The sequence below is a fragment of the Schistocerca serialis genome, chromosome 4, assembly GCF_023864345.2.
Source record: "Schistocerca serialis cubense isolate TAMUIC-IGC-003099 chromosome 4, iqSchSeri2.2, whole genome shotgun sequence".
Lineage (NCBI taxonomy): Eukaryota > Metazoa > Arthropoda > Insecta > Orthoptera > Acrididae > Schistocerca > Schistocerca serialis.
This window is the reverse complement of record NC_064641.1, coordinates 543,846,319-543,872,533: the sequence shown is the minus strand read 5'-3', so window position 1 is coordinate 543,872,533 and position 26,215 is coordinate 543,846,319. Positions and strand designations below refer to the sequence as shown.

Genomic DNA, 26,215 nt, shown 5'->3' with positions numbered 1-26,215 from the left:
CAGGCCGCCCAAGGGCTACTACTGCAATGGATTACCGCTACCTACGGATTATGGCCCGGAGGAACGCTGACAGCAACGCCAGCCTGTTGAATAATGCTTTTCGTGCAGCCACCGGACGTCGTGTTACGACTCACATTGTGCGCAATAGGCTGCATGATGCGTAACTTCACTCCCGACGTCCATGGCGAGGTCCATTTTGCAACCACTACACCATGCAGCACGGTACAGATGGGCCCAACAACATACCGAATGGACCGCTGAGGATTAGCACCACGGTATCTTCACCGATGATAGTCGCATATGTATTTATCCAGACAATCGTCGGAGACGTGTTTGGAGGCAACCCGGTCAGGCTGAACGCGTTTAACACACTGTTTAGCGGGGGCAGCAAGGTGGAGGTTCCCTGATGTTTAGAGATGGCATTATGTGGGACCGATGTACGCCGCTGGTGGTCATGGAAGGCGCCTTAACGACTGTACAATACGTGAATGCCATCCTCCGACCGACAGTGCAAGTATATCGGCAGGATATTGGCGAGGCATTGGTCTTCATCGACGACAATTCGGGCCTCCATCGTGCACATCTTTTGAATGACTTCCTTCAGGATAACGACATCGCTCGACTAAAGTGGCCAGCATATTCTCCAGACATGAACCCCGCCGAACATGCCTGGGATAGATTGAAAAGGGCTGTTTATGGACGACGTGACCCACCAACCACTCTGAGGGATCTACGCCAAATCGCCGTTGAGGAGTGGGACAATCTGGACCAACAATGCCTTGATGATTTTGTGGACAGTATGCCACGACGAATACAGGCAAGCATCAGTGCAAGAGGACGTGCTACTGGGTATTAGAGGTACCAGTGTGTACAGCAATCTTGACCACTACCTCTGAAGGTCTCACTGTATGGTGGTACAACATGCAATGTGTGGTTTTCAAATAAAAAGGTCGGAAATGATGTTTATGTTGATCTTTATTCCAATTTTCTGTACAGGTTCCGGAACCGAGGTGATGCAAAACTTTCCCATTGTACCGTCTATTGTTTTACAAAAATAGAAACGTATTGTGCATAGGTGGCGAATTTACCTATGCAACTGCGTCGATACTCCACCGTATCTGTATCGGAACTACACATCAGAATAGTGTGGTATATGTTTTAAATAGATAACTGGCAGCAGGAGGGGGGGGGGGGGCGGAAGGGGGAAGAGAGAATAGGGGAGCAGAATGGAGTGAGGCGAATCGGGAGAGAAGGCGGGAAGAGGGATTGTTGGTGTGGCATGAGCATAATGGATTTGCATTCGGTAAAGCATTATAATTTACGTCAAAATTATAAGAAAAAGTAAAATTATGTGAAAGGTAATAATATTTAAAAAATATGTACGAAGTACCTAAGAATTCTCATGGCCGTTACTTAGACATTACGTCGACGCGTAACATAGAGACACTGGTGAAACGCTTCAAAGGAAACGCAGACGGAATTGTCACATAGCATGTTAAAGCTTGCTGAGTGTAGCTTCTCCTTTGAACAACATTTAATTGATGAATAAATCGCACACACAGACATGAATTCATCAATTACAATATAGTACTGTAGCTGTTATTTGTAATGAGAATGGTTAAGGTGCTATGTAAAGAGAGAAATTCGCGGCTACCAGTGGAAACCAGTATAAGTATTTAAAGTTCAATAAAAGCCGAGAAACAACACCGGGAAACAACAGCAATTAATAAACATGCAATACAAGTGACGCACATCATGACAATTACAGTCATACGCGATGCGCTGTCCCTCTTACAGCTGTGTCTCACCTTCTAGCAACTAAGAATATATATTTTCTCAATGGAACATAGTAGTTAGTGAGTATCATTCCAAGTAATAACTCCGTCATCTGATATGAGATAAAAACCGATTAAATTCGTGTATCAAATGTAACTTAGCGAAAAAGTACGGTAGTTTTTTGATGCTAAGTTTATTTAATTTCGCGTCTTGATGGCGTAATAAATGTAATTATCTCTGGAACTAAATAAGGTACTGACAGTCATTGAAGATGGTTGACATCAGCGTGAAAGCGCTGAATTTCGCACAGTTTCTTAATAGCAAAACATGTGATAAATCTTCTGAGGAGCGCAAGGTATTTTGAACGTTCTTAGTTTTCGAATTATGACACCGAATACATTTTTTGATGAAAGTCTTTTTTCTACCACATTTTCCAATGCCTTTGAATAGGGCTTCATTGACAAGACATGTGCGGAATTTGTTTAAATAGTAACGAAATGGCATAGCCGAAAACCATTGTTTCACCGACCGGAGAAGAGGTTCCACAAACATCTGCGCTACTGTACGAAATGTAAGCATATCCGTAACACATGTACGGCTGGTGTGTTTACCTGTTCTCTTGCAGGCCATCAGTCTGCGATCTGCTGTTATACCGATCAGATAACTCGATCGCAAACCTATTCAAACTTTCAAACTGTACGCTACAGAGAAAAAGTTTACGTGGTTGCGTACGTCAGAAATTTGCTCCATTATCCACTGTAAGTTAGCGATAACCGCACCTGGCCCTGTTCGCTCGCCCTCTGTGTGGTTGAAGAGCCCTGTGTTAGGAGCCTCATCGTGTGTAAGGCGGCGCCCACAGAGTCCTATTCACAGATAATCAAAACGCGTACGGCTGCTATTCCAGTCGATGCCATTGCCGTTGGTTTATCAAAAATGCAAGTATTTATTTTCTTATTCATAACCTATGAGGCTCAGGTGGCCACAAGTCCGTCGTAAAGATTGATGTGCCATTATGCGGCGTCTGCAGCTGCTGTTGGGATCCCTACAGTTGTCATGACCTCCTCTGTCAGTTGGGATATGGCAATGTGGGACCGACGAACTGGAAGTACAAGACGAAGAAAATATTTATGTCAAAGAAACAAATTATTTTATTTTCTTAAAGTCTGAACTGCACCAAAACAATAAACTGCACATGGTTTTAGCTGTGAGGCGTAACAATAAAACAAGGAATTAATCAAGTGCCGCATGGCCCTTGAGGAATTTGTGACAACGTATTTTGATGCAGCTAATTTGTTACCAGCACCCACCAAGCACACCTTACCCGGCAAACTTGACAATTTCATGCAACAATCTAGGCGTATATTATGAGTAGAAAATTTAAATGGCGGTTTTCATTATACGTGAAAATGAATGAAAGATACACAGTGGTAAAAATACGAAAACTGACTACTACCGATTACACTTAAAATCACTCTTCAGAGCTTTGAATAAAAATTTATACAGATCTGATAACATTAAGTGGAAGAACCATTAACATTCGAGAACCTTTCAACAGGCCATAATTAACTTTGATATCAGAGAACGATCACCTACACGAAGATAAACACTTCTTAAACTATGGAATTGATTTACAACCCTTTTTAACACTCTGGCAGAGGAGCAAATATCATGAGAACACAGGCAGAGATAAACTGCATTGCGACGACATTGAAATCAAATGAATACATGAAAGTTTCATAAAAGTTAACTAAAGTTCGTCTTGTATTCAGTTCTGCACACAGGTCACCGGCTGTGGTACGCAGGCAACTGAATGCGTGTGTTCTACAAAGTTTCTCACCAGACTGTCTTCAGTGGTCGCCTGTCGGTGCAGTGGACGAAGTCGCTATCATCGAGTTCATCAGTACCTCCAGTACGTCTCCTCAAATGGCGTACAGCGAGTGGATCTCCCCTGACGAGCCTGTGTGGCCCAGTGGGTTTATGCTTCTATGGAGTGAGCATAGCCTACTGTGCATGTTATCAACATCAAACCAGTTTAGTGACGTGATCTTGGGACGACGACGCTTGTCTACAATTTGGGTGACAGCAAAACTTGAATGTTAGACGTATTAGCATTGTTTCATATACGTTTCCCCACGTTTGAGTTTTAGTAACAGCTATGATGCAGTACTGTAAAGAGAAGTATGTGAAAGGAGGACCAGCTACTTTTCATACCTATGTGCAACAAATGTATAACTGCAAATATCATATTGATATGATACTTTATATGATGAAAAATATCGACGGACGCTATTGTAAAGTCTTGTTTTGTATAGATAATTCTGCGGTTGTATGCCCTTGTGTTTACGAGACAAGTGCTACATAAATGTAAAATACGCAGATAATACTTACACATGACAATCTGATTAATTTGCTCCAATTTATGCAGATTCTCAAACTATTGTGTGTATCTACGTGTTTCTATATGTACAATGTCATTGTTACGTAATTAATTAGAACAGATTAGTCAATATGAATCAGTGTAATAGGAAACGTAAAAAATATTGTTGGCTGTCACTTCTTTTATTAGTCCAAAATTCGACCATTGATCTTGTGTTCTTTATTTTTTTGATTATAGTGTATAGTTTCACTTTTCTGGTGAGACGGCAAGAGAAATTTTGTAGGTATTGTCCCTGTCTGTAGAAAGGATAAGGGTAAATAAACAAAAATTGAAATTAATAATGGACAAGCAGGTGGTGTAAATGACTTACCGTACTTACTGTAACAGTTTCATAGTTCCAAAAGCAATACTTTTTGGTGACACTTCGGCGACGTCTGTAGTGTCAGTATGGCGTAACTAATTACAACAGAGATTCGACAATGTGAATAAGTGCAATAGAAAACATAAAAAAATATTGTTGGCTGTCACTTCTTATCTCGTTACCGAAAAGTCGCAAATAATGTGGAATCTTTGCTAGGAGACTTTGGCGAAAAAGCACAATACCACTTATCTTCACATGTTTAAGGGAACTTCAGTTCTGGTTTCAAACTATGTCTGCAAAACGTGTATACAAAGTTTCACGGTACTACTGAAGGTGATATCTCAGTAGCAGAGAGATAATAACACTGTGAATGCGCTAAGCGTTATATGGGCTAAAATGCGCGATCCCAAAATCACGTGACTTGAGCTGCAGGAAATGGTGTGGACAGATTCCTCTTTATACGCAACCGAATGATCGCTCCATGGATATTTATGACTGCGGTCGTCAAACTGCGGCCAGCGGGCCACATACGGTTCGAATCAAGTATTCATGTGGTCTGCGGTTCTCATCCATATTTTAGAATAACATATATCTAACAACTAAGAGCCAGTTCCAAAAACTAACATTAAGCGCTTCTTAAGAGTGTAGCTTTCATGCTTAGAAACAAAAAAAAACTTATAGAGACAGTAATATTTTAAGGTGTGCGTAATTTTGATTGACTTTGGTGATATCGTCCTTGACCTAAGTAAACTTGGCCGATTACCCTGGGGGCAGAGGGGTAAGCTGCGTGGCCGCTCTGGGTTTAGAAGATATGAGATTGCTGAAGTTTTACTGTTCATCTTCCAGTACTGATAACCCACGTGCTTGCGCGATTCGTACCGATTAGCTGCTATGGTATAAATTTTGATACCGAAGTAACATGGATTCCTGAATGATAGAGACGGTCATCTTCAAATGCGGCACATTTTTGCAACAAGGAATATAACATTAAATTACGGAAGTTGCAACACGACACAATGAGTAGAAGAAAACTGACACGCAAAACATATAATATGCACTTGTGATCATGCCTTACATTGAAGGAAGATTAGTGTTTAGCGTCCCTTCGACGTAGAGGTTGGAGCACAAGCTCGAATTAAGAAAGGATGCAGAAGGAAATCGGCCGTGCCCTTTCAAAGGAAGCATCCCTCAATTGCCTTGAACGATTTTGGGAAATCACGAAAAACATAAATAACGATGGCCGGAGGCGGATTTGAATCGTCGCTCTCCGGAATGCAAAAAAACGAAGATTAGTGTTTAATGTCCCGTCGATATCGAAGTCATTAGAGACGGAGCACAAACTCTGACTGTGTCGGGGATGGGGAAGGAAATCGGCCATGTCCTTGCTGAGGAACTACCCCGGCGTTTGCCTGGAGCGATTTAGAAAAATCACTGAAAATCCAGATCAGGGTGGCCGAACGTAGGTTTGAACCGTCTACCTCCCGAATGCGAGTCCAGCGTGCTAACTAAGGTGCCACCGGGATGAGAATCCAGTGTGCTGACCACTTGTGTCTCATATTGCATACTGCATTTAACTATACGTACTATTACTGTTATTGATCAATTAATGACCTATTCTCGCAGACAACACAATAATACTTCTTCAGGAAATTATAGTGCCACAACTTTGGGATCGCTGACAGTGGAAGCAATCAGAAACGAGAACAGTCGTCATGTATTCCGGATGCGCCGACTTTTAACGATCAGTACATTGCAGTCGGCCGTCACCATACCGCACCATTACTGTAGCGAGTCTGTTAGGGAGTAACAACAAATTAATTTTTGTAGGTTAATAATAACCGCGGTTCTTATGCGGTTCTAGGCGTCACTCCACAATGTCAGTATTGGCTCTAGCACAAAAAAAATCTCCTTTAGAGACACGTTCGAAAGGAAAGGGGGCGACTTGTGAGACTCAAGCAGAGGGGTACTGCCTTTCGCCAGCCGGTGCGCAGGTACTCTGCCGACCAGCACTCTCCTACTGGGCACCATTCCCGTGGACCCGAAAATTTTTTCCATGAGCTGTAGGAAGTGCAGGGAAACTAAGACGAAATGACTGCGGGAAAAATGTGAAGAAATCGAAAAAGATATGATTGTCGGAAGGACTAACTCAGCACATAGTAAAGTCAAAACAACATTCGGTGATATTAAAAGCAAGGGTGGTAACATTAAGAGTGCAACGATAATTCCACTGTTAACTACAGAGGAGAGAGCATGTTGTTGGAGAGAGTACATTGAAGGCCTCTATAAGTAGCAAGACTTGTCTGACGTGATAGAAGAAGAAACAGGAGTCGTTTTATAAGACATAGGGGATCCAGCATTAGAATCAGAATTTAAAAGAGCTTTGGAGGATTTAAGATCGAATAAGGCAGAAGGGGTAGACAACATTCCATCAGAATTTCTAAAATCATTGGGGGAAGAGGTAACAAAACGACTATCCACGTTAGTGGGTAGAAGATATGAGCCTGGCGGCATACAATCTGACTTTCGGAAAAATATCATCCACACAATTCCTAAGACTGAAAGAGCTGACAATCAGCTCAAGAGCTCATGCCACCAAGTTGCTGACAAGAATAATACACAAAAGAATGGAAAAGAAAATTGAGGATGTGTTAGATGACGATTAGTTTGGCTTTAGAAAAGGTAGAGGCACCAGAGAGGCAATTCTGATATTGCGGTTGATAATGGAAGCAAGATTAAAGAAAAATCAAGACACGTTCATAGGATCTGTCTAGCTGGAGAATGCGTTTGACAGTGTAAAATGGTGCAAGATGTTCGAAGTTCTGAGAGAAATTGGGATAAGCTGTAGATGAGACGGGTAATGTACAGTATGTACAAGAGCCAAGAGGGAATAGTAAGAGTGGACGCCCAAGAACGAAGTACTCGGATTGAAAAGGGTGCAAGACAGGATGTAATTTTTCGCCCCTGTTGTTCAATCTGTACATCGAAGAAGCAATGATGGAAATAAAAAAGAAGATTCAAGAATGGGATTCAAATTCAAGATGAAAGGATATCAGTGATACGATTTGCTGATGACTTTGCTATACTGAGTGAAAGTGAAGAAGAATTACGTGATTTGCTGAATGGAATGAACAGTTCACGGGTACAGAATATGGACAGAGAGTAAATCGAAAAAAGACGGAAGTAATGAGAAGTATCAGAAAAGAGAACAGCAGGATAACTTAATAGCAGGATTGATGGTCAAGAAGTAGATGAAGTTAAGGAATTCTACTACCTAGACAGCAAAATAACCAATGACAGACGGAGCAACGAGGACATCAAAAGCAGACTAACGTTGGAAAAAAGAGTTTTTCTGGCCAAGAGAAGTCTCCTAATATCAAACATAGGTCTACAATTGACTGGTAGTGAAATATGGACTATGGGGAAACTGGAACAGAAGAGATTCGAAAAATGTGAGATGCGGTGCTATCGATGAATGTTGGAAATTAGGTCGACTTATAAGGTAATGAAAGAGGAGGTTCTGCACACAATCAGTGAGGAAACGAATGTTTGGAAACACTGACGAGGAGAAGGGGTAGGATAATAGGACCAAGCCAAAAGCACAGGAGTAATGAACAGTGGAGTGTGTCACCCGTAGCAAGTAAACGGCCGTTTTACAACCAGAGTCCAGGTTGCTCAAAGCGTTCCCGGAGGACATTGTTCTCGGCCAAGTGACTTCCCGAAAGGCAGGTGAAATGGGAAACAGGTTGAACAGATTCGTATCTCCTGCTGCTCCGAGAGAAGCGACGCTATTGAGTTGTATTTTTGGTCTACCAGAGAAAGCAATTTGCGTCAACCTGAAGCCATCCACGGCGGTGTGAGATTTTCTTCCACGAAACGTGGGAATATGTTCTTATTAGAATTTCTTAAAAAATGCACCAGAGCGGGAACTACTGACTTTCTAGAAATTTTGTACACGGGATTACCAGAGATTGGTGGACTAAAAAAGAAATCGATGATACAGGATAGATAGAACGTTCTAGAAATGGCGTTGGTGGGAATCTGGCTGACTGGAGAACCTTTTACACTGGTTCTTTAGTAGGAGAACAGACAGTCCCTTAACAGTTACTTTACTGGGTAGAATTTGGTACTCCTTTTTTCACTGAAGAATTATGGTTGTGGCGAGGGCTATGCTCAGAGCAGGGACAGGAAATGCAGTACACGATCCTTAGGACTAGGACTGAAAGGAGAAGAAGACTTGGTGATAAGATTTCGAAGAGTACTCTCGTTCAGAATTAAGACTGGAGTCTTAAAGGGCCTTCAGCGATGGGATGCAGCAGCTGGCAGAACTTCTGCTTTGAAAGGTAGCCCGTGCATTGTCTGACGTAGTGGTGGCAGCCATCAGGACCGCACGTAGCTCACCTCTGCACGTCGACTATGATGAGCTTATTTGGCGGCACTGGCTGGTTAGAGAGGATTGAAATTAGGCGTTTCTCGGCAGTCGGTTAAATTCATCTGGCCTCATCCATGATCAGGTAACCAGGAGTAGTTGCGTGTTTGTTTTCTTTCCTCGGTTTGATACAATCTTACAAACGCTGCGTAGCCATGTTTCCCATGACTGAGTTGTTAGGAAATTAATTATTTCTGAAATCCCCAATTCCTTTTCTGAGAACTTTTCCAAGTTGACCAGAGCTTGTTCTATCTCATTTGTTTGTTCTAATTAAATGCCGCGTTTGAAAAACGCCTGATTAAGACTCATATTAATGTGATGTTTCATGTATGCACACTGGGAATTATGATAATGTACTTAGATTCTCTTGGGCCAAGACTTTAATTCAATAGCTAGTGATTTCCTTTTCTCCGGCAGTATACTTTTCATGACTTTTGTCAAGCCCAACATACAGGACCACCAGTTTCCTATCTCCTGCTGCGCTATTCAGCTGTTTGCTGCGTATTCGGTATTCCAGAGAAAGCAAGTTGCGTCAACCTGACACCATCCACCGTAGTTTGAAGTTCTCTTCCACCACAAGTTGGGAGATGTTGTTTTTAAGCGTTCTTAAAAAATAATTGAGAGTGGAAGGCTACACTTAGCTATTGTCAAATCCATAGCGAACAGTTCTTAATGCAGTATCTGCGTTCTTTGGGAACGATCTGCTTTTCAGTAGCCCAGCTGATGCACATCGGTATAGCAGTCAGTGGCTCGAGTTCATGGCTCAGTTGGCGCTTTTTAAGGTATTCGCAATCTTGTATAGTTTTCAGTTATGTCAGCAGGAAAGACTGAACACAGCGCTAATTATTCTCCCCCCATTACAGCCGATGAGACATAGCATTTCCATAATTTAAATAGTAGATGCTCACCTGATTTTAAACTTTTCCAAGTCCCTACATGTTGATAACTCGACATACAAGGTTTTTGCGAAGAGTCACTGCTGTTTTCATACAATAGGCACCAAGGGTATTAACTGGCGAACATAACAGTCGCAGGATCGTCATATATGGAAACTGTAGTTTATTGTTCTGCGATGTTGCTATTTTCACTAGTCGGGAATCAATGACCGTCGTGCAAATATGAAATGGAGGTCTTCTTCTCGACACCAGACAGGACCTCAACGGGCCTATCTATCAGTGCCCAGGAGCAGAGACATACTGTTTATTTGTCCATACAGTGCATCGAAAACAAGGCACATATATCGGGTGAGGAAGCAGCCTTTTTTGAAGCATGAAAAGAATACATACCGACAATGTGTGAATTGTTACACTGCCATTTTATCCAAAATTGTCCCATAACTAACATAAAATCAGACTATAAAGACCCCTCAGATCGGAATAATTAATCAACATCGAGAAATAAAATTTACATCAGTACCAGTGATTGTCAGTAGTTAATTAAGATTTTTATTCGGAATTACATGGTTTATATAAGTATGAAGCCACTTGGAAGCACAATGGACTGACGTGCCAGCACTCGAGCGCGCAGCGAGGTCACGTAGCGACACGGAGACACCACCCCATGGGAATTCTCAGAAGGACGCGCCAGCAGAGACACTAAGTTGACTAGACTTTCCTTTGAGATGCCACAACTGGATGGCGGAGGCTCCACAGGCAACGTATGATGTCACATGATGTAATGCCTCCAGCAGTGAATGTTTTTACAACTTGAAGGTGGAAAGAGGAGAAATGCTACTTTTTGCAAGGTCCAGGAAAGGCACTATTCTGAACAAATCGTAGAAAGCTGTGCTTCTTTTGGATGCACCAGATGCCATAGATAACGTCTAGAAAATGGGATGAGAGCTCGCAGTTTGGGACATCTCTACAAACGTGGTATGATGTTGAGCATTGGGTCCACATAAACTAAACGCTTACGCAATATCAGAAATGCAAGGATTGGCTAATGTAAATAAACTGGATATTAGAGAGAGAAGTTCGACTGCGCTGCTGACGTCTCACTTTAAACTGGATATTAGAGAGAGAAGTTCGACTGCGCTGCTGACGTCTCACTTCACTGAGCACAGAAAGAGAGCGAGATTTTTTTCAGCAATAAATGGCAGGAAGCGAAGTGCATTACTGATTATCTGCCTTAAGCAGATTAAGAGAAGCGGACCAGCATCTTTTAAGAAATCTTTTTGCTGTTCGGTGCTCGGAATATTCATACGCCAACCAATCGAACCAAGGAAAAGAAAGTAAAACGCAGAAGTACAGCTCTTCCTTTTTAAGAATCTGTCGGCACAAAATCAAAAGACTGTCGGCACAAAATTACTAGACCTCTGGTAGTCTTCTCCACGGGGAGCCTTCACCATCAGACTTTTCTGCCGACCTTCGTCACTGCCAGGGTCTATCGCTGAGTAGATGAGTTGAGGGACTTAGAAAGATATCCAGCTGTCTTGAACTTAGCTGCAGGTACATGTCGTTGGTGACTGATTCCACAGCCGCTGCAGCCTACACCTGCAGACTGATATGGCGAGGTCAAGGCACTAGAGTACATGATACGTTTGGGCAGTAAAGTCATTTTTATAGAATTCAATAACATCGAAGTTCACTCTAAAGCCTCGCTTTCAGGTTCATATGACCAAAATGCTTTCAACTCCAGCCACAGATGTAAAGCATTTCCTTCTCTAGCACTATCTGTCTTTTAAACTAATATCACGACAATCACGGCACAATTTCGCGAATGTAATTGTTTCATTTTAATGCATAATAATTAGAATTATTCCCCGGATTCTTTTGTCAGATATGCCAAGGTTTTATTTAAGAAATGCTATTGCTTGTCAGATGATTTATGTGTCACTTTACTGTAATAAACTGGATTAATTGTCATTCTTGTTTCATTTAGTAATCATTGAATTTCTAATTCATTATTTTGGCGGAAGTATGTTTAATTTATGTCAGAAACTAATAACACGACAATCATGGCACAGTGTATTATAATCGAACCGCAGAAAATGTGATTCAGTTTGAAATTCATAGAAGAATGAAAGCTGTGTACGGTGGTGATTGCATTGACATCAGTAATGTGCGACGTTGGCTTGTTCGTGCTCGTAAAGAGGGAAACGATGGAGCGAAGCTGAACATGTGTGACAGCGCTCGGAGTGGACGACCTTGCACAGCAGCTGACAAAACTCATCGGCATCCGCTTGATGAACCCATCAGAGAAAATCCTCGGATAAAACAGACGCAGCTCTCAGTTAAGTACGGCATATCACGAGACCATCATTGCAGAACTGCGTTACAGCAAACTGTGTTTATGGGAGTGCACTGAATGCTCACTCCTGACATGAAGCAGAGAAGATTGGACATCTGTCAACAATTTCATTCCATTTTTGAGCGAGAGGGTGATGGATTCCTTAACATTATGAGAGGTGATGGAAGTTGGATTCATCATTTTGACCCAAAAAAAAAGAGAGAGCATCGATGAAGTTTCACCACAAAGGTTTCACCGACCTCCAAAAAGCTCAAGATCATGCAATCACCAGACGAAGTCATGCTGACTGTGTTCTGGGATGCTCAAGATGTGCTACATTTGGAATTCATACCTAAAGGTGCGACCATAAACTCCGTAAGGCACTGTGAGACACTCTGAAGACTAAAAGAACGAATTCGAAAAGTTCGTCCACACGTGGAACCCCCTCTCCTACAGCATGACAAGCCAGACCACGAATTAAGCGCTGTGACATCTGCGTCAATCCGACGCCTTGGGTCCACTGTCATCGATCGCCCTCCATACAGTCCCGACTTGGCCGGCCCATACTATTTTCATCTGTTTCAAAAACTTAAAGAACAACTTGAAGGACTTCATTTGAATAATGGTGAAGCGGTGAGAGGTGAGATTGTGGCTCCATCAAAAAATATTTTACAGTGCCGGTCTCTCATTGGAAGAAATGTGTTCGTCGCCATGGTGACTATGCTGAGAAATAAATATGTAGGCATGAAGAACATTATATTTAAGAAGACTTAGAGCTTTCACATAAAGTATTCAGAAGCGTTACTTTTCAGCACGCACTCTTGTTTCAAATGTCGTGACGTTCCTTGAGGTAAACAAGGGTTTAGGAAAAATCGTATCCACCATCTTGTAAATAAGAAATTTATTTGAACTGGAACATTCTTTTTTCTTGTTTTCCTAAAGGCATTCGACATTTTATCACATCGTCGACTATAACCATGAAACGATACTATGGAATAATTTAGCGAAATGGGACTGGCTCAAGGAATATTTGAATAATGGAAAGGCTAATGTTCAACAGAAACGAAAATTTATTTCTCAAGTAAAGATCTGATGCCTGTTGTTATATAGCAGGTCATACATTGTGTGATTTTACATATCATATCACATAAATTCTGTTTTATTACTAGTATATATGATGTCTTGGCTGTGGTAATATTTAATTAATATTTTATTGATTAATTAGTGGAGATTGGGAATTAATTTAAAATTTTATTGTCAGTAGCATTAGGTGGAGGTAAGAACTTTGAGCCAGTCGCACATGACGCAGCGAAAGAAGAAGAAATGTCACAACTTAAGACATGAAATGGTATAACAACCAACCACACAGAGAGTTACATTTTCAGACTGGTTCGATTTAGTGTTGGAGTTTACTTTTGGTATGCCTGTATGTTTATCTCGTCTTCACTTCCTGTGAGTGATGCGGCATTTGATTAGTGTCTGTGTTTGCATCTGTGTCATTTAATATGTCCTGCTGATCTGTCGGACGTGGAGCTGTCTTTCCTGTTTGTATGCTGCATATGATGTTCACGATAATTCGTCTACAATGTTGTTTATAGTTTTTCAAATGGTTAAAATGGCTCTAAGCACTATGGGACTTAACGTCTCAGGTCATCTGTCCCCTAGACATAGAACTACTTAAACCTAACTGACCTAAGGCCATCACACACATCCATGCCCGAGGAGGATTCGAACCTGCGACCGTAGCAGCAGCGCGGTTCTGGACTAAAGCGCTTAGAACCGCTCGGTCACAACGGCCGGCTATAGTGTTTCAGACATCTTGTCTGCGTATTAACTGTGCTATGTCCTGATTCCTTAAACTCTGTCTTAAATGTCCTATGGCATCGTAGATGAGAACTATGTGCCATTCTCACCATAGGCACAAGTGTGACCCTTTTAGGCGAACTCTGACATACATAGGAGACAGGTCCGTGAGGAAGTGCGCCATGGCGCTTGTTGAATTTATGTACTTCAAATTAACTCTCTCTCGGATACTGGGGAAAACAGACTAGACTAGTCTTCCCTTATCAGTTATGTCCGATTCTGTCTGTCATGTAGCAGTTATCCACTTGTTTAATTATCGGTTACGTCTTGTCCAGTTATTTCTCTTTCTTTGTCGCATCTTCCCCTTTTCAGCCAATAGGCCGCTGCTCTGTGGCGAATTATAATGTCTATAGGGGAAACTCCCAGCACTACACACATTTCCTCAATTGAGATCTGTCGGACGTGGAGCTGTCTTTCCTGTTTGTATGCTGCATATGATGTTCACGATAATTCGTCTACAATGTTGTTTATAGTTTTTCAAATGGTTAAAATGGCTCTAAGCACTATGGGACTTAACGTCTCAGGTCATCTGTCCCCTAGACTTAGAACTACTTAAACCTAACTAACCTAAGGCCATCACACACATCCATGCCCGAGGAGGATTCGAACCTGCGACCGTAGCAGCAGCGCGGTTCTGGACTAAAGCGCTTAGAACCGCTCGGTCACAACGGCCGGCTATAGTGTTTCAGACATCTTGTCTGCGTATTAACTGTGCTATGTCCTGATTCCTTAAACTCTGTCTTAAATGTCCTATGGCATCGTAGATGAGAACTATGTGCCATTCTCACCATAGGCACAAGTGTGACCCTTTTAGGCGAACTCTGACATACATAGGAGACAGGTCCGTGAGGAAGTACGCCATGGCGCTTGTTGAATTTATGTACTTCAAATTAACTCTCTCTCGGATACTGGGGAAAACAGACTAGACTAGTCTTCCCTTATCAGTTATGTCCGATTCTGTCTGTCATGTAGCAGTTATCCACTTGTTTAATTATCGGTTACGTCTTGTCCAGTTATTTCTCTTTCTTTGTCGCATCTTCCCCTTTTCAGCCAATAGGCCGCTGCTCTGTGGCGAATTATAATGTCTATAGGGGAAACTCCCAGCACTACACACATTTCCTCAATTGAGATGGTACCGGATGCCCTCCAGCTTCTGAGTAGAAAACTCCTCTGGCCTTGCCTCACAATGGTTTTATGCATACCTAAGCATAATCTATGTGCCCAAGCATTAGCCGCATAACAAGTTATTTACTCGAAGAGTGCTGGGTAATACGTCCTCATTGTCTGTAGGGGTAGTGTGTATCTTATAGTGTTCAGTCTTGCAAATTTATGCACGAGTTTCGTCGCTTTGTCATTTGTCACTCCTGAATGTTCGTTAGATTTAAATGTTTGTCAATATAAATGCCCATTTATCTGGTGATAGATGTTATCTTTATAGATATGCTGCGTAACTTTATAATTGGATTTCTTTTCAGTGTAGCAAAACAGTTTTGTTAGTCGCCATTGTGAGCTTGTTGTTTGTTCACGATTCACCGATGAACACAAAGAGCCACGTGGCTTTACTGTCTAATTAGGACCTGGAGTTTTCAGATACCTTGACCATAAGATCATCTGCGTACGCAACCATCCCGTTTGCAATGTCGTTGCCTCCTAGTGCATCTGTATTGGTTCTATGGCTATGTTCCAGAAAATCGGTCTGAATATGGATCCTTCCAGACAACCACCTTGTTACACTCTGTGTAACCTTCTGGCGACCAGTCTTCCATTCCACTGTCTTGTTTTTACAATAATCTCTAAGACTGTTGTATAGGGCCAGAGGAATATTCAGCTCTCTATGTCTTGCAAACAGCACCGCACACCAAAGATTGTCGATAGCACCAGCTATTTCAATTAGGATTGCTACTATGCATTTGTCGCGTATCGTCTTTGACATTTCTATGGCTCTGTTTACTGCGTCGTCGATGGATTTATTTTGTCGAAAACTAAACTGATGTGGGCTAAGGCCGAAGAGCTATCGGTGCGACTGAAGTCTGTGACACAGTCTCTCCTGTACCTTTGCCAGAATGTTAATGAGCCTCATTGGTCTTAGGGTCAGTCAGATCTTTGTCCACTGCTTTCTTGATTATAACTGCGTTTTCCATCTTCCATATTTTCGGTATTCTAGTAGAGCATCATTCAGTAAGTCTGTCAGGTATGGTACGATAACTGGAGCAGCTTTTTTGATGGTTTCGTGTGGATGCCAGAGACTTTTTGTTCTTTATTTTGTGTTCTGCTAGAGCAACTTCCTCGCGAGCAAAGGGGATGGTGATTCCTTAGTTTTCGTATTTGTCATACAGTAGCCTGAAAAGGGTGGTGTGAAGTTGGTTGTTCTAAGTGTTGTCATGGTCAGGAAGTAGTTTGTTGAGAAGAAACTGCGTTGTACATGCCAGCGTCTTGTGATAGAACCATCTGGCTACTTCTGATAATGCTGTAGGGGTTTTCATACCTTTAATCTGCAGTTTAAACGGCTCCGCCTCCCGCCCCCTGATGTTGATCTGTGAGGTTGCCCGAAGGTATGTGTCCCAATGGGCTCTCCCGGTCTTATGTAGTTCGTCTTTGCATCTTGTGTAAACGTCGCGATAATGTCAGAGGCTAATTTTTATTTCCTGTGCTGTCTTTGATTTTTGGCAATATCGTTTACCACGCGTGTCTTTTCTTTTGTTAGTAGTGCTGACCATGGTGCCCTTTGTTTGGGAGCGTCGCGTGCTACAGGTATTGCCGCAGCTTGTGTTCTCTGTAAGACGTTTGTAAGAACGTGAGACCTGTAATGTGAGCTTCCTTCGGTCACACAAAGAGGAAACTCTTCAGCCACGTGCCTTAGTTTTTGCCAGTTGCCAGCTACAACCTTGGGTGTTACGATGTGTCTGTGTTTGTTTTAGTGTATATAATTATTGCGTTATGAGCACTGAGTATTCTCTTATCGAGCACCTGACAGTTCGCTATTTGTATTAACGATGCGCTGTTTGCCAGAGAAAGGTCTGTGCTGCAGCTTACTCCATCATTTCCTTGGTGAGTCGTCGGCTGGCCTATTTTGTTTAAAACGAAAATATTACATTCTTTTGTAACGTTGACTTTTATTTGTCCTCTGTGGTCCGTTCTGCCCCAGAGTGGCAGAGAGTTGACCAAGCATTTATGTCTGTTAAGATAACTAGCCGTCTGCCACTTGCAAATCGCACAACTTCTTTTATTACTTCAGCGAAAGCCTCTATATGAAATGAGCACTGGGCTTAGATCGACGAGATGATACATGTTTTCCCGCCTGAAGTTAAATCAACTGTAACCGTATGTTGTGAGCAATGTAGTGTTATTTATGTTACTGTAATGTTGGTGTTTGCTACAACGATTGCAGCTTTGGTCCTGTTTGTGGCTGTGATTTGCACGTACTACCTCGGACGGCCTGGAATTCTTCCCACCTCGTGTGTACAGTTCTTGTAGACACAGTATGTCCGCGAATACCTCATTCACCAGTCTGCCAAGCTCTGCGTGTTACCGATACAGTTTACCTGCAAGACTTTCACTATGGATGACAGACATCCGAGACACGGTCATGCCCACCAAGAACAGGATTATTCACAATCGTTAAACACAACATAACACACCTAACAGAAGTACATAAAAATGACGATAGACGCCCGAGACAAGGCCAGTTTAGTAAAAACAAAGTACTTTGCCCAGCTCTGGATGTAAGCGAATCTGGATGTAAGCGAAGTAAACGTGTCCATGCGTCCTTATAAACTCGTCGTAGACATTCCTTCGGTCACACGATTTGGTTAAAAGGTTACAGAGTTTGAGTTCATCTGTCGGTATGTTTTCGGTTCGTAGAATCATTCTGTTTGTTCAGTCGTGGGGTAACACACAGTGTCACCCAATGGATGATTTAGTCTTGCCACCAGTCTTAGTGCAGTTTGACAACTCCTTTCTCTTATAGCCCACTTAGTCGCAAGATGTTATCTAGTCTATTTTGTTTCTTACTTCATCGTTTTTAACTGTTTGATGTACTGGGGCGTGATGTTCATCTGCTGATGGAGTTTCCGTTTTTGGCTGATATGATGTCTCCTCAGTTGAAGGTGTATGGTCACTTTTTGCTGCTTGAAGTTTTCTGCCTGCATTTGTTTCTCATCGATAATTGTTTCTTGCACTAGTTGTCTTTTCGTGCGTACTGACACCGTAGACGCTGTCTCAGACATCTATCGTCATTTTTATGTACTTCTGTTATGTGTGGTTTGTTATGTTTAAAACTTTGTATAATCCTGTTCTTCGTGGGAATGACCGTGTCTCGGATATCTATTATCATTTTTATGTATTTCTGTTGTATGTAGGTCTTCTTTATTAAGGGTTTCCTCTTCCAGTTCTTCTACACTAAGGAAGGTCGCCATTTGGAATGTTGTCCACTGCAAAAGTTCGTGTTTGATGTGCCTCGCCACACTGTAGTTCATGGCGCCGAAGAAACACGCACTGTCGACGTAATCTGTTAGACTGAAATATTTTTCTTGCACGATATTGCAGCTATTGAGGGGATTCATGTACGTTGGAGAGTCTGTCGCCAAGAGCAGCCCAAGTTCCTACCTGCAGGTTACTACACGTCGCCAAGTTCTTGTTTTGGTTGCTGGTGATTTGTGTTTGCTGCTACGAGTTGGGATGCCGGTGTTCATATCTGTTCTTCGTTGAGAGGGCGTCTGTACATTTCCGTTGTTGATTTTTGTATTCATATCCCCACCTAGATGTCCAAATAGTGTTGTCTCACTGCTATTGTTTTGGTTTGTGTTAGTTAACGTTGTTCTTCACACCATACTCTGTTTTTTTTTCTACTTGTCTTTTGTAGAGTCTTTATAAGTAGGCATTCTAGTACCCCAGCTTTGTTACCTGTCCTTTACACCTGCTCTTGCAAGGAATACAGCCAACAACTGTTTCTTCATAATTTCAGGTTTTTTTTATGACCACGTTTCACATATTTCCCCCAAAAAACTCCCCTGTCGCCTCTTTTCGACTAGTGGCCAAAATCCCAACAGTTGAGGTACTTTTATACTAACACGTAGTTCCTAATGCCGGATTCAAATTGTATGTACGCATTATCTCTCTGTAATAACAGTACTCTAACCCTTGGTGTCACCTCTAGAATGTTATTTACCGTTCTTTTCCCTTTTGGATCTTTTGTGAGTGGTATTTGGACTTATCCTTGAAATTTATCTTTGGTGATGTGGTCGCTGAGATTTATTTCAAGCAGTTCATCTAGAAAGTCTTGACCTGTGATTGTTGTTAGAACATAGTTACTGCCAGTAGCTGTTTTAGTTTTCTGGGTTCTCCGCATCGAATGTCCTTTAAGTTTGATGTTTTATCAATAATCTTCCTTTTGTCTGTTTGTGTCTCAGTTTCAAGAATTACTGTGTTTGCAGTATTCCTTATTGCTTTAACTTTTATTTTATCAAGTCTTGGGTTTCCCTGGTTGTTCTCTGATTTTAAAAAAGAGGACAGTTGCCTGTTAATTTTTGCTAATTTGATTTATTCTTCAACACTGGTTGGTAACTGGACCACCTGCTCCGACTGCAGTGAATGTCAGTGGTGTTGGCCGCGTTTCAGTGCACAGTTTTTGATTTTGTTCCTTCAGGACTGTGATCTCCATTTCCAAACGGTTAATTCTGTCTGTTGCGTCAGGGGCATTTGCTACGGCTAATTCCCTACGCAATCTTTCGTTTTCAGTTCTTAGTTCGTCATTTTGTCCACGAAGTCTGACCTGGGCGAGTGCTAATGTCCATATTTTGTTCTTGACTGGTGCACCATTTTCTGCTTTAGTTCTGCTTGAAAAGCGGCCGAATTTCGTCTGCAGCTTGTACGTCTGTGTGTTGAGCCTGTTCGTCTGACCGCTCCTTGTTCCCCTGTTGGCGTGCTGTCATTCCGGTTTCCTACTGATGTTGCTGTCTAACATTCTGCGTGGTGTCTGCTTGTTCTACACTCCTGGAAATTGAAATAAGAACACCGTGAATTCATTGTCCCAGGAAGGGGAAACTTTATTGACACATTCCTGGGGTCAGATACATCACATGATCACACTGACAGAACCACAGGCACATAGACACAGGCAACAGAGCATGCACAATGTCGGCACTAGTACAGTGTATATCCACCTTTCGCAGCAATGCAGGCTGCTATTCTCCCATGGAGACGATCGTAGAGATGCTGGATGTAGTCCTGTGGAACGGCTTGCCATGCCATTTCAACCTGGCGCCTCAGTTGGACCAGCGTTTGTGCTGGACGTGCAGACCGCGTGAGACGACGCTTCATCCAGTCCCAAACATGCTCAATGGGGGACAGATCCGGAGATCTTGCTGGCCAGGGTAGTTGACTTACACCTTCTAGAGCACGTTGGGTGGCACGGGATACATGCGGACGTGCATTGTCCTGTTGGAACAGCAAGTTCCCTTGCCGGTCTAGGAATGATAGAACGATGGGTTCGATGACGGTTTGGATGTACCGTGCACTATTCAGTGTCCCCTCGACGATCACCAGTGGTGTACGGCCAGTGTAGGAGATCGCTCCCCACACCATGATGCCGGGTGTTGGCCCTGTGTGCCTCGGTCGTATGCAGTCCTGATTGTGGCGCTCACCTGCACGGCGCCAAACACGCATACGACCATCATTGGCACCAAGGCAGAAGCGACTCTCATCGCTGAAGACGACACGTCTCCATTCGTCCCTCCATTCACGCCTGTCGCGACACCACTGGAGGCGGGCTGCACGATGTTGGGGCGTGAGCGGAAGACGGCCTAACGGTGTGCGGGACCGTAGCCCTGCTTCATGGAGACGGTTGCGAATGGTCCTCGCCGATACCCCAGGAGCAACAGTGTCCCTAATTTGCTGGGAAGTGGCGGTGCGGTCCCCTACGGCACTGCATAGGATCCTACGGTCTTGGCGTGCATCCGTGCATCGCTGCGGTCCGGTCCCAGGTCGACGGGCACGTGCACCTTCCGCCGACCACTGGCGACAACATCGGTGTACTGTGGAGACCTCACGCCCCACGTGTTGAGCAATTCGGCGGTACGTCCACCCGGCCTCCCGCATGCCCACTATACGCCCTCGCTCAAAGTCCGTCAACTGCACATACGGTTCACGTCGACGCTGTCGCGGCATGCTACCAGTGTTAAAGACTGCGATGGAGCTCCGTATGCCACGACAAACTGGCTGACACTGACGGCGGCGGTGCACAAATGCTGCGCAGCTAGCGCCATTCGACGGCCAACACCGCGGTTCCTGGTGTGTCCGCTGTGCCGTGCGTGTGATCATTGCTTGTACAGCCCTCTCGCAGTGTCCGGAGCAAGTATGGTGGGTCTGACACACCGGTGTCAATGTGTTCTTTTTTCCATTTCCAGGAGTGTATATCGTGTCTCCCTACCACTTTCGCGCAACGACGCTCTGAGCGTGTTTTTTAGGGAATTGACTAGTTTGAACCTGGGACCTGTTGCTGGTAAGGAGACGCCAGACCACACATGACATGTAGAATTCAGAAGAGTTCAGTGAGACTAACGATAATATAACCAAATACTTAATGATTTCAGCATCAGCTCCACTGCACTCCCTGTAAAAGAATCTTGATACCACCTAAATTTAGTGGAAGGGATTCAAGGCTTTCCTATTTTTAGTTAGCTGGTAAAATAACGTCGAAAAAGCAGTTAAGTTTACCATTGGAAATTTTATTCTACTCACAAAACCTTGTTTATAAATTGCACTATTGATAAAAGGAAATGTTTTAATACAGGATGGTGAAAACCAACTGCGTTCAACAAAAATGTGAACGAATATTCCCTGAATGGGTTTCCAAGTTCTACAATGGATCGAAGGATGACCTATGCCATATCACATCTGTAATCTAGGTTTAAATTAAGTTTCACAAAAGAGAAAACTATCAAAATGGTCTACAATGACCCTCAATTATCTTTAATTACTTATCTAACTTGTCGTAAATTACAGTGGCTGATGTGACTTCTCAATAACTATATAACAGAAAAATCATCGCGTTTCAGATTTTTACTTCAAGTGGCAAATGTGAACACCATGAGCTTTAATTGACGATCGACACTAGTATTACGCAAAAAGGGGATGTAACAGATGAGACTTCCGCAGTTCTGAGTGAAGCTTTATGCGCTGTTATGCGGCATCGCGGGCGTTCATTACCTTTTCGGTGTTCGTCAAGGGGCAGCAGGCAGCACAGCTCCGCTCACCTCGCCGTCTCGGAAGCAGCTCTCTCCTAACTTCTCCTTACTACAATTTACCGAAGTTGGTTTAAAAAAACTATCTGGCTGTGTTTTCATCTGACCAATCAGGGTCTCAATGTTAACCTGAAGCTCCGCCCACAAAAATTCTGTCTATCCAATGAGAAACGTTATACTTTTCGTGGTGAGGCAATGTTTTTAAAGTTTTCAACGTAACAGAGACGCGAAAAAGTCTCACGCTAAAACTTGCAGCTGGTGTGGTTTTTTTAGCGTTATCGAAGATCTATACCGTTCTTATGGATGGCGCCATCTTTTATCATGGGCTGGAGGGTGGTCCTGATGTAACAGAGACGCGAAAAAGTCTCACGCTAAAACTTGCGGGTAGTGTACCCCTTTTTGTGTTATCATAAGATCTATACTGTTCTTCTGGAGGGCTCTAGCTTTTAACATGGGCAGGGGGGTGGTCCTAACGTAACAGAGACGCGAAAAAGTCTCACACTAAAAACTTGCGGGTGGTGTGGTCGTAGCGGTTAGCTGGCAACGTGGGTGTCCTTCCCTTATCGTAGGGCCTTCTCGCTTAACACGGTTCTGCTCTCGGCTTCTGTTCTCGTTTCTCCCCTCGGAGCTGCGTCTGTCTCACGGTGGGAAGGTATGACATGCATTTAGGCATTCTTGTGTTAGTCTGTGGTAGTCCATTTGCTCACTCGTTACTCGTATTACTTTGATTAATTTAATGTCACGATTTATTCGGAGTTATGTGACATACTACTGGATTTGCTTATCATGTCAGGGTTTTCATGGAAGGTATCGGATTTGCCTGACACCTTAAAGCTGTACTGTTAAATTTTGGCATCTAGCCGCCTTCACCGGTGTTTGACGCAGGCGACGCCAACTTCGCCCACGATGTATGCTTCAGCGTGTGCGTTTTCGCGCGGACTTGGAGGTTAACGTAGTGGAGAACCCGATGGGCACGTGCTTAAAATCTTTCTCAAGATGAGGTAAAGGGAGCCCACACCAAGCCGTACTTGTAACCGACAGCCAGCTCCCGACGTCTGGGTCTAATATAAGTGAAAAACAATCATAGTCCTGGTAAGCACTGTCACTTGGCTTTCGCGTTCAGCCAGCGTGCTCGTGTGCCAGTATCAAAGGAGCGCGAGGAAATAAGAGCCACATGCCGGTTGAAAATACCTGCAGCCAGCTTTCCGTAGATGGCGTTCGCTGAGTCGGCCGCTGCTGTCTGTGATGCCTGACGCAACGAACAGCTGCGGCTCGTGCAGTCAGCCTGCTGTCAGCACAGTCTGCGTCCGACGTCATCGTAGCCCGCTGCACGCCGCACCTTCAGCAGAAGGCGCCACACGTCGCCGCCGCCAGGGGACAATGGCTTCCCCCCTCCGCCGACGAAACTCGCCACACGGCTCGCAAGAATAGATTCACTTTCCCGGAGAAACAAGCCCCTCACGGCCAAACTACAGTCCCGAACTACTCTTTGCTGTGTTGCAAGTAGGGGTAATATGACCTCTAATGTTTTCAGTACGCATAAACGATTTATCAGGCAAGATCAGCAACACTAGGTGAATGCTCGCTGACGAAGTTATTATGAAAAAAGTATTGTCTGCAGAGTATCGTACTGAAATGCAGAAAGACTGAAAAAATTTCCACTTGATGCAATGAACGACAGCTCTCTATAAACGTGAATAATCGTAATCTAAAAGAAGACAAGAATAGGAATGGACCTCTTCAGCATGTCACATTGTGTAAATATGTAGTGGTAAGAAGCAATAGGGAATGGGATGATCAAGTGAAATCAGTATTAGGAAGGACAAACTGAAGATTTGGTGGAAGTATTCTAGTAAAGTGCAATGCATCTGGAAAGAAAATTGCAAGACGTTTGAGCGACCAGGTGTAAAATATTGATCTAGTGGTTGGATTCCGTATCAAATAGACCTAGCATCGATGGCATTCAGGGATGCGCTACTGGGATGGGTACAGGCCGGTACTGTCCATACCAGCGTGTGACAGGAATCCTCAGGGGTCTGAAATGGAATAGGAAAGAGAGAATATTAGGCGAATGGACTGGTCTGTCCGTTCCCTCAACTTGAAGCTCATCGAACACGTGTGTGACGCGTTTGGGAGACGTACGGATAATTTTTTCTCGCTGATATACCCCGAAAAATGATGAAAGGAAAAAACGTTTCCGCTTACTACATTTACGTTGTTCATACAGTAAAATTGCCCCGTCACGCATGACCTCTTAATTTGCTACTTCTTTGCTACTTATACTATTTGCAACCAATTTATCGGACAGTATACTCCTATACCACTGAATATATCAGCAAAATTATGTCACTCTACGACGCATGGTTCAGGTGATATGACGTCATTAACACTGAGCTGCCTGAAAACGAAGCTGCAGAGCGAAATTCGCTGGAGATGCAGGTGAAATATGTGTACAAACGTATGTGAAATAAATTACACAATTTGCTAAATATCTACATCAATACCCCGAACGCCACCTGACCGTATGTGGCGGACCACTAACTGGTCCCCCCTTCCCTGCCCCACTCGCGTATGATTGTCGGCAAGCCTCCGAGTTAGCTCTAATTTATTGATTCCTGTCGTGGTCATTTCGCGAGATATGTATGGGAGGAAATAATATGTTGTCTGCCTCTTGCTAGTAATTACTCCCTCGAAATTTTGATAGTAAACCTCTCCGCGATGCACAACGCCTGTCTTGTAGTATCTACTGCTGCAGTTTGTTGAGCATTTCAGCAACGCTCATGCTCGGACTAAATGTTCCCGTGGAGAAACGCGCCTCTTTTCGTTGGATCTCTTCTATCAGGCCTTCCTGGTAAGTGTATCAGATTGCTGAATAATACTCAAGAATTAGTCGAACAGTCGCCTTATGAGTTACATTTCCTTGAGATTATTCCTATGAATCTCAGTCTGGCATTTGCTTTCTCTGCTATTTTTTTAATGTGGTCTTTCCACCTAAGGCCACTCTGGTATTTTAAGGTAGACGCCATTTCCAGTAATTTGTCATCGGTAATTTAGTTGTACTGTAGTGGATTTCGTTTCCTATGTAAGAAAAATACGTTACATTTATTCACGTTCAGGCTCAACTACTAGAGCCTGCTCCATTCATCAATCCTCAGTACATTTTGCAAATCAATGCTGTCTTCTTCTGTTGTTACATTGTTACAGACAAGTGCATCATCTGCGAACAGCTTTAAAGAGCTTCCGGTGCATTTTACAAGATAATTTATAGCCTATACGTTGTAAACCCGAAAACCAGGGTTGAAAAACAAACCAAATTAGCAAAAAATAAACAGGCAGTGCCCTCTTTTTCTAAATCAGAGAACAACCGGGATGCTGAAGTCATAAAGGAAACTTTCACTAAAGCAATAAACCCAAGACTTGACAAAATAAAAGTTAAAGCAATAGGGAACACAGTAATTCTTGAAACTGAGACACAAGCAGATAAAAGGAACATCAAACGTAAACGACATTCGATGCGAAGAACCCACAAAACTAAGACCGCTACTGGCAGTACATAATGTTCCAATAACACTCACAGATCCAGACTTTCTAGAAGAATTATTTGAAATATACCTCAGCGACCACACCACACTTTCTTGGAGTATTCCAGAAATTACCTTTGCATCTCTGGTTTTGTCCCGTTAAGAGCGTCTTGTTGAGTTCTATCTGCAAGGAGGACTTGAATCAAGTTGCAAATATGCTCCAATACTCGATAAGCGCGTATGTTTTTCTCTAGAAGGCAGTGCGAGGCAGCGTCAAATGCTCTCCTGAAGGCAAGAACACAGCACCAACCTGAGCTCCGTTGTCCAAACCGCTAGAGATCTCATCGAGCAAAAGAGCGAGCTGACTGGATCTCTGTTTACGGAGTCCATGTTGACTTTTCAAGAGGAGATATTCGTTCTCCA

The 26,215-nt window shown here is 43.1% G+C and overlaps 1 protein-coding gene across 1 annotated transcript in view; it reads right to left on the bottom strand.

Annotated features, from left to right (window-relative positions):
* Positions 1-26,215, bottom strand: part of LOC126474597 (chondroitin proteoglycan 2-like) — a 141,396-nt gene that overhangs the window by 60,095 nt on the left and 55,086 nt on the right. The window contains exon 2 of the mRNA XM_050102072.1: positions 23,463-23,519. Within this exon, the coding sequence (XP_049958029.1) occupies positions 23,463-23,519 (57 nt within the window). The remainder of the gene's footprint in view (positions 1-23,462; positions 23,520-26,215) is intronic.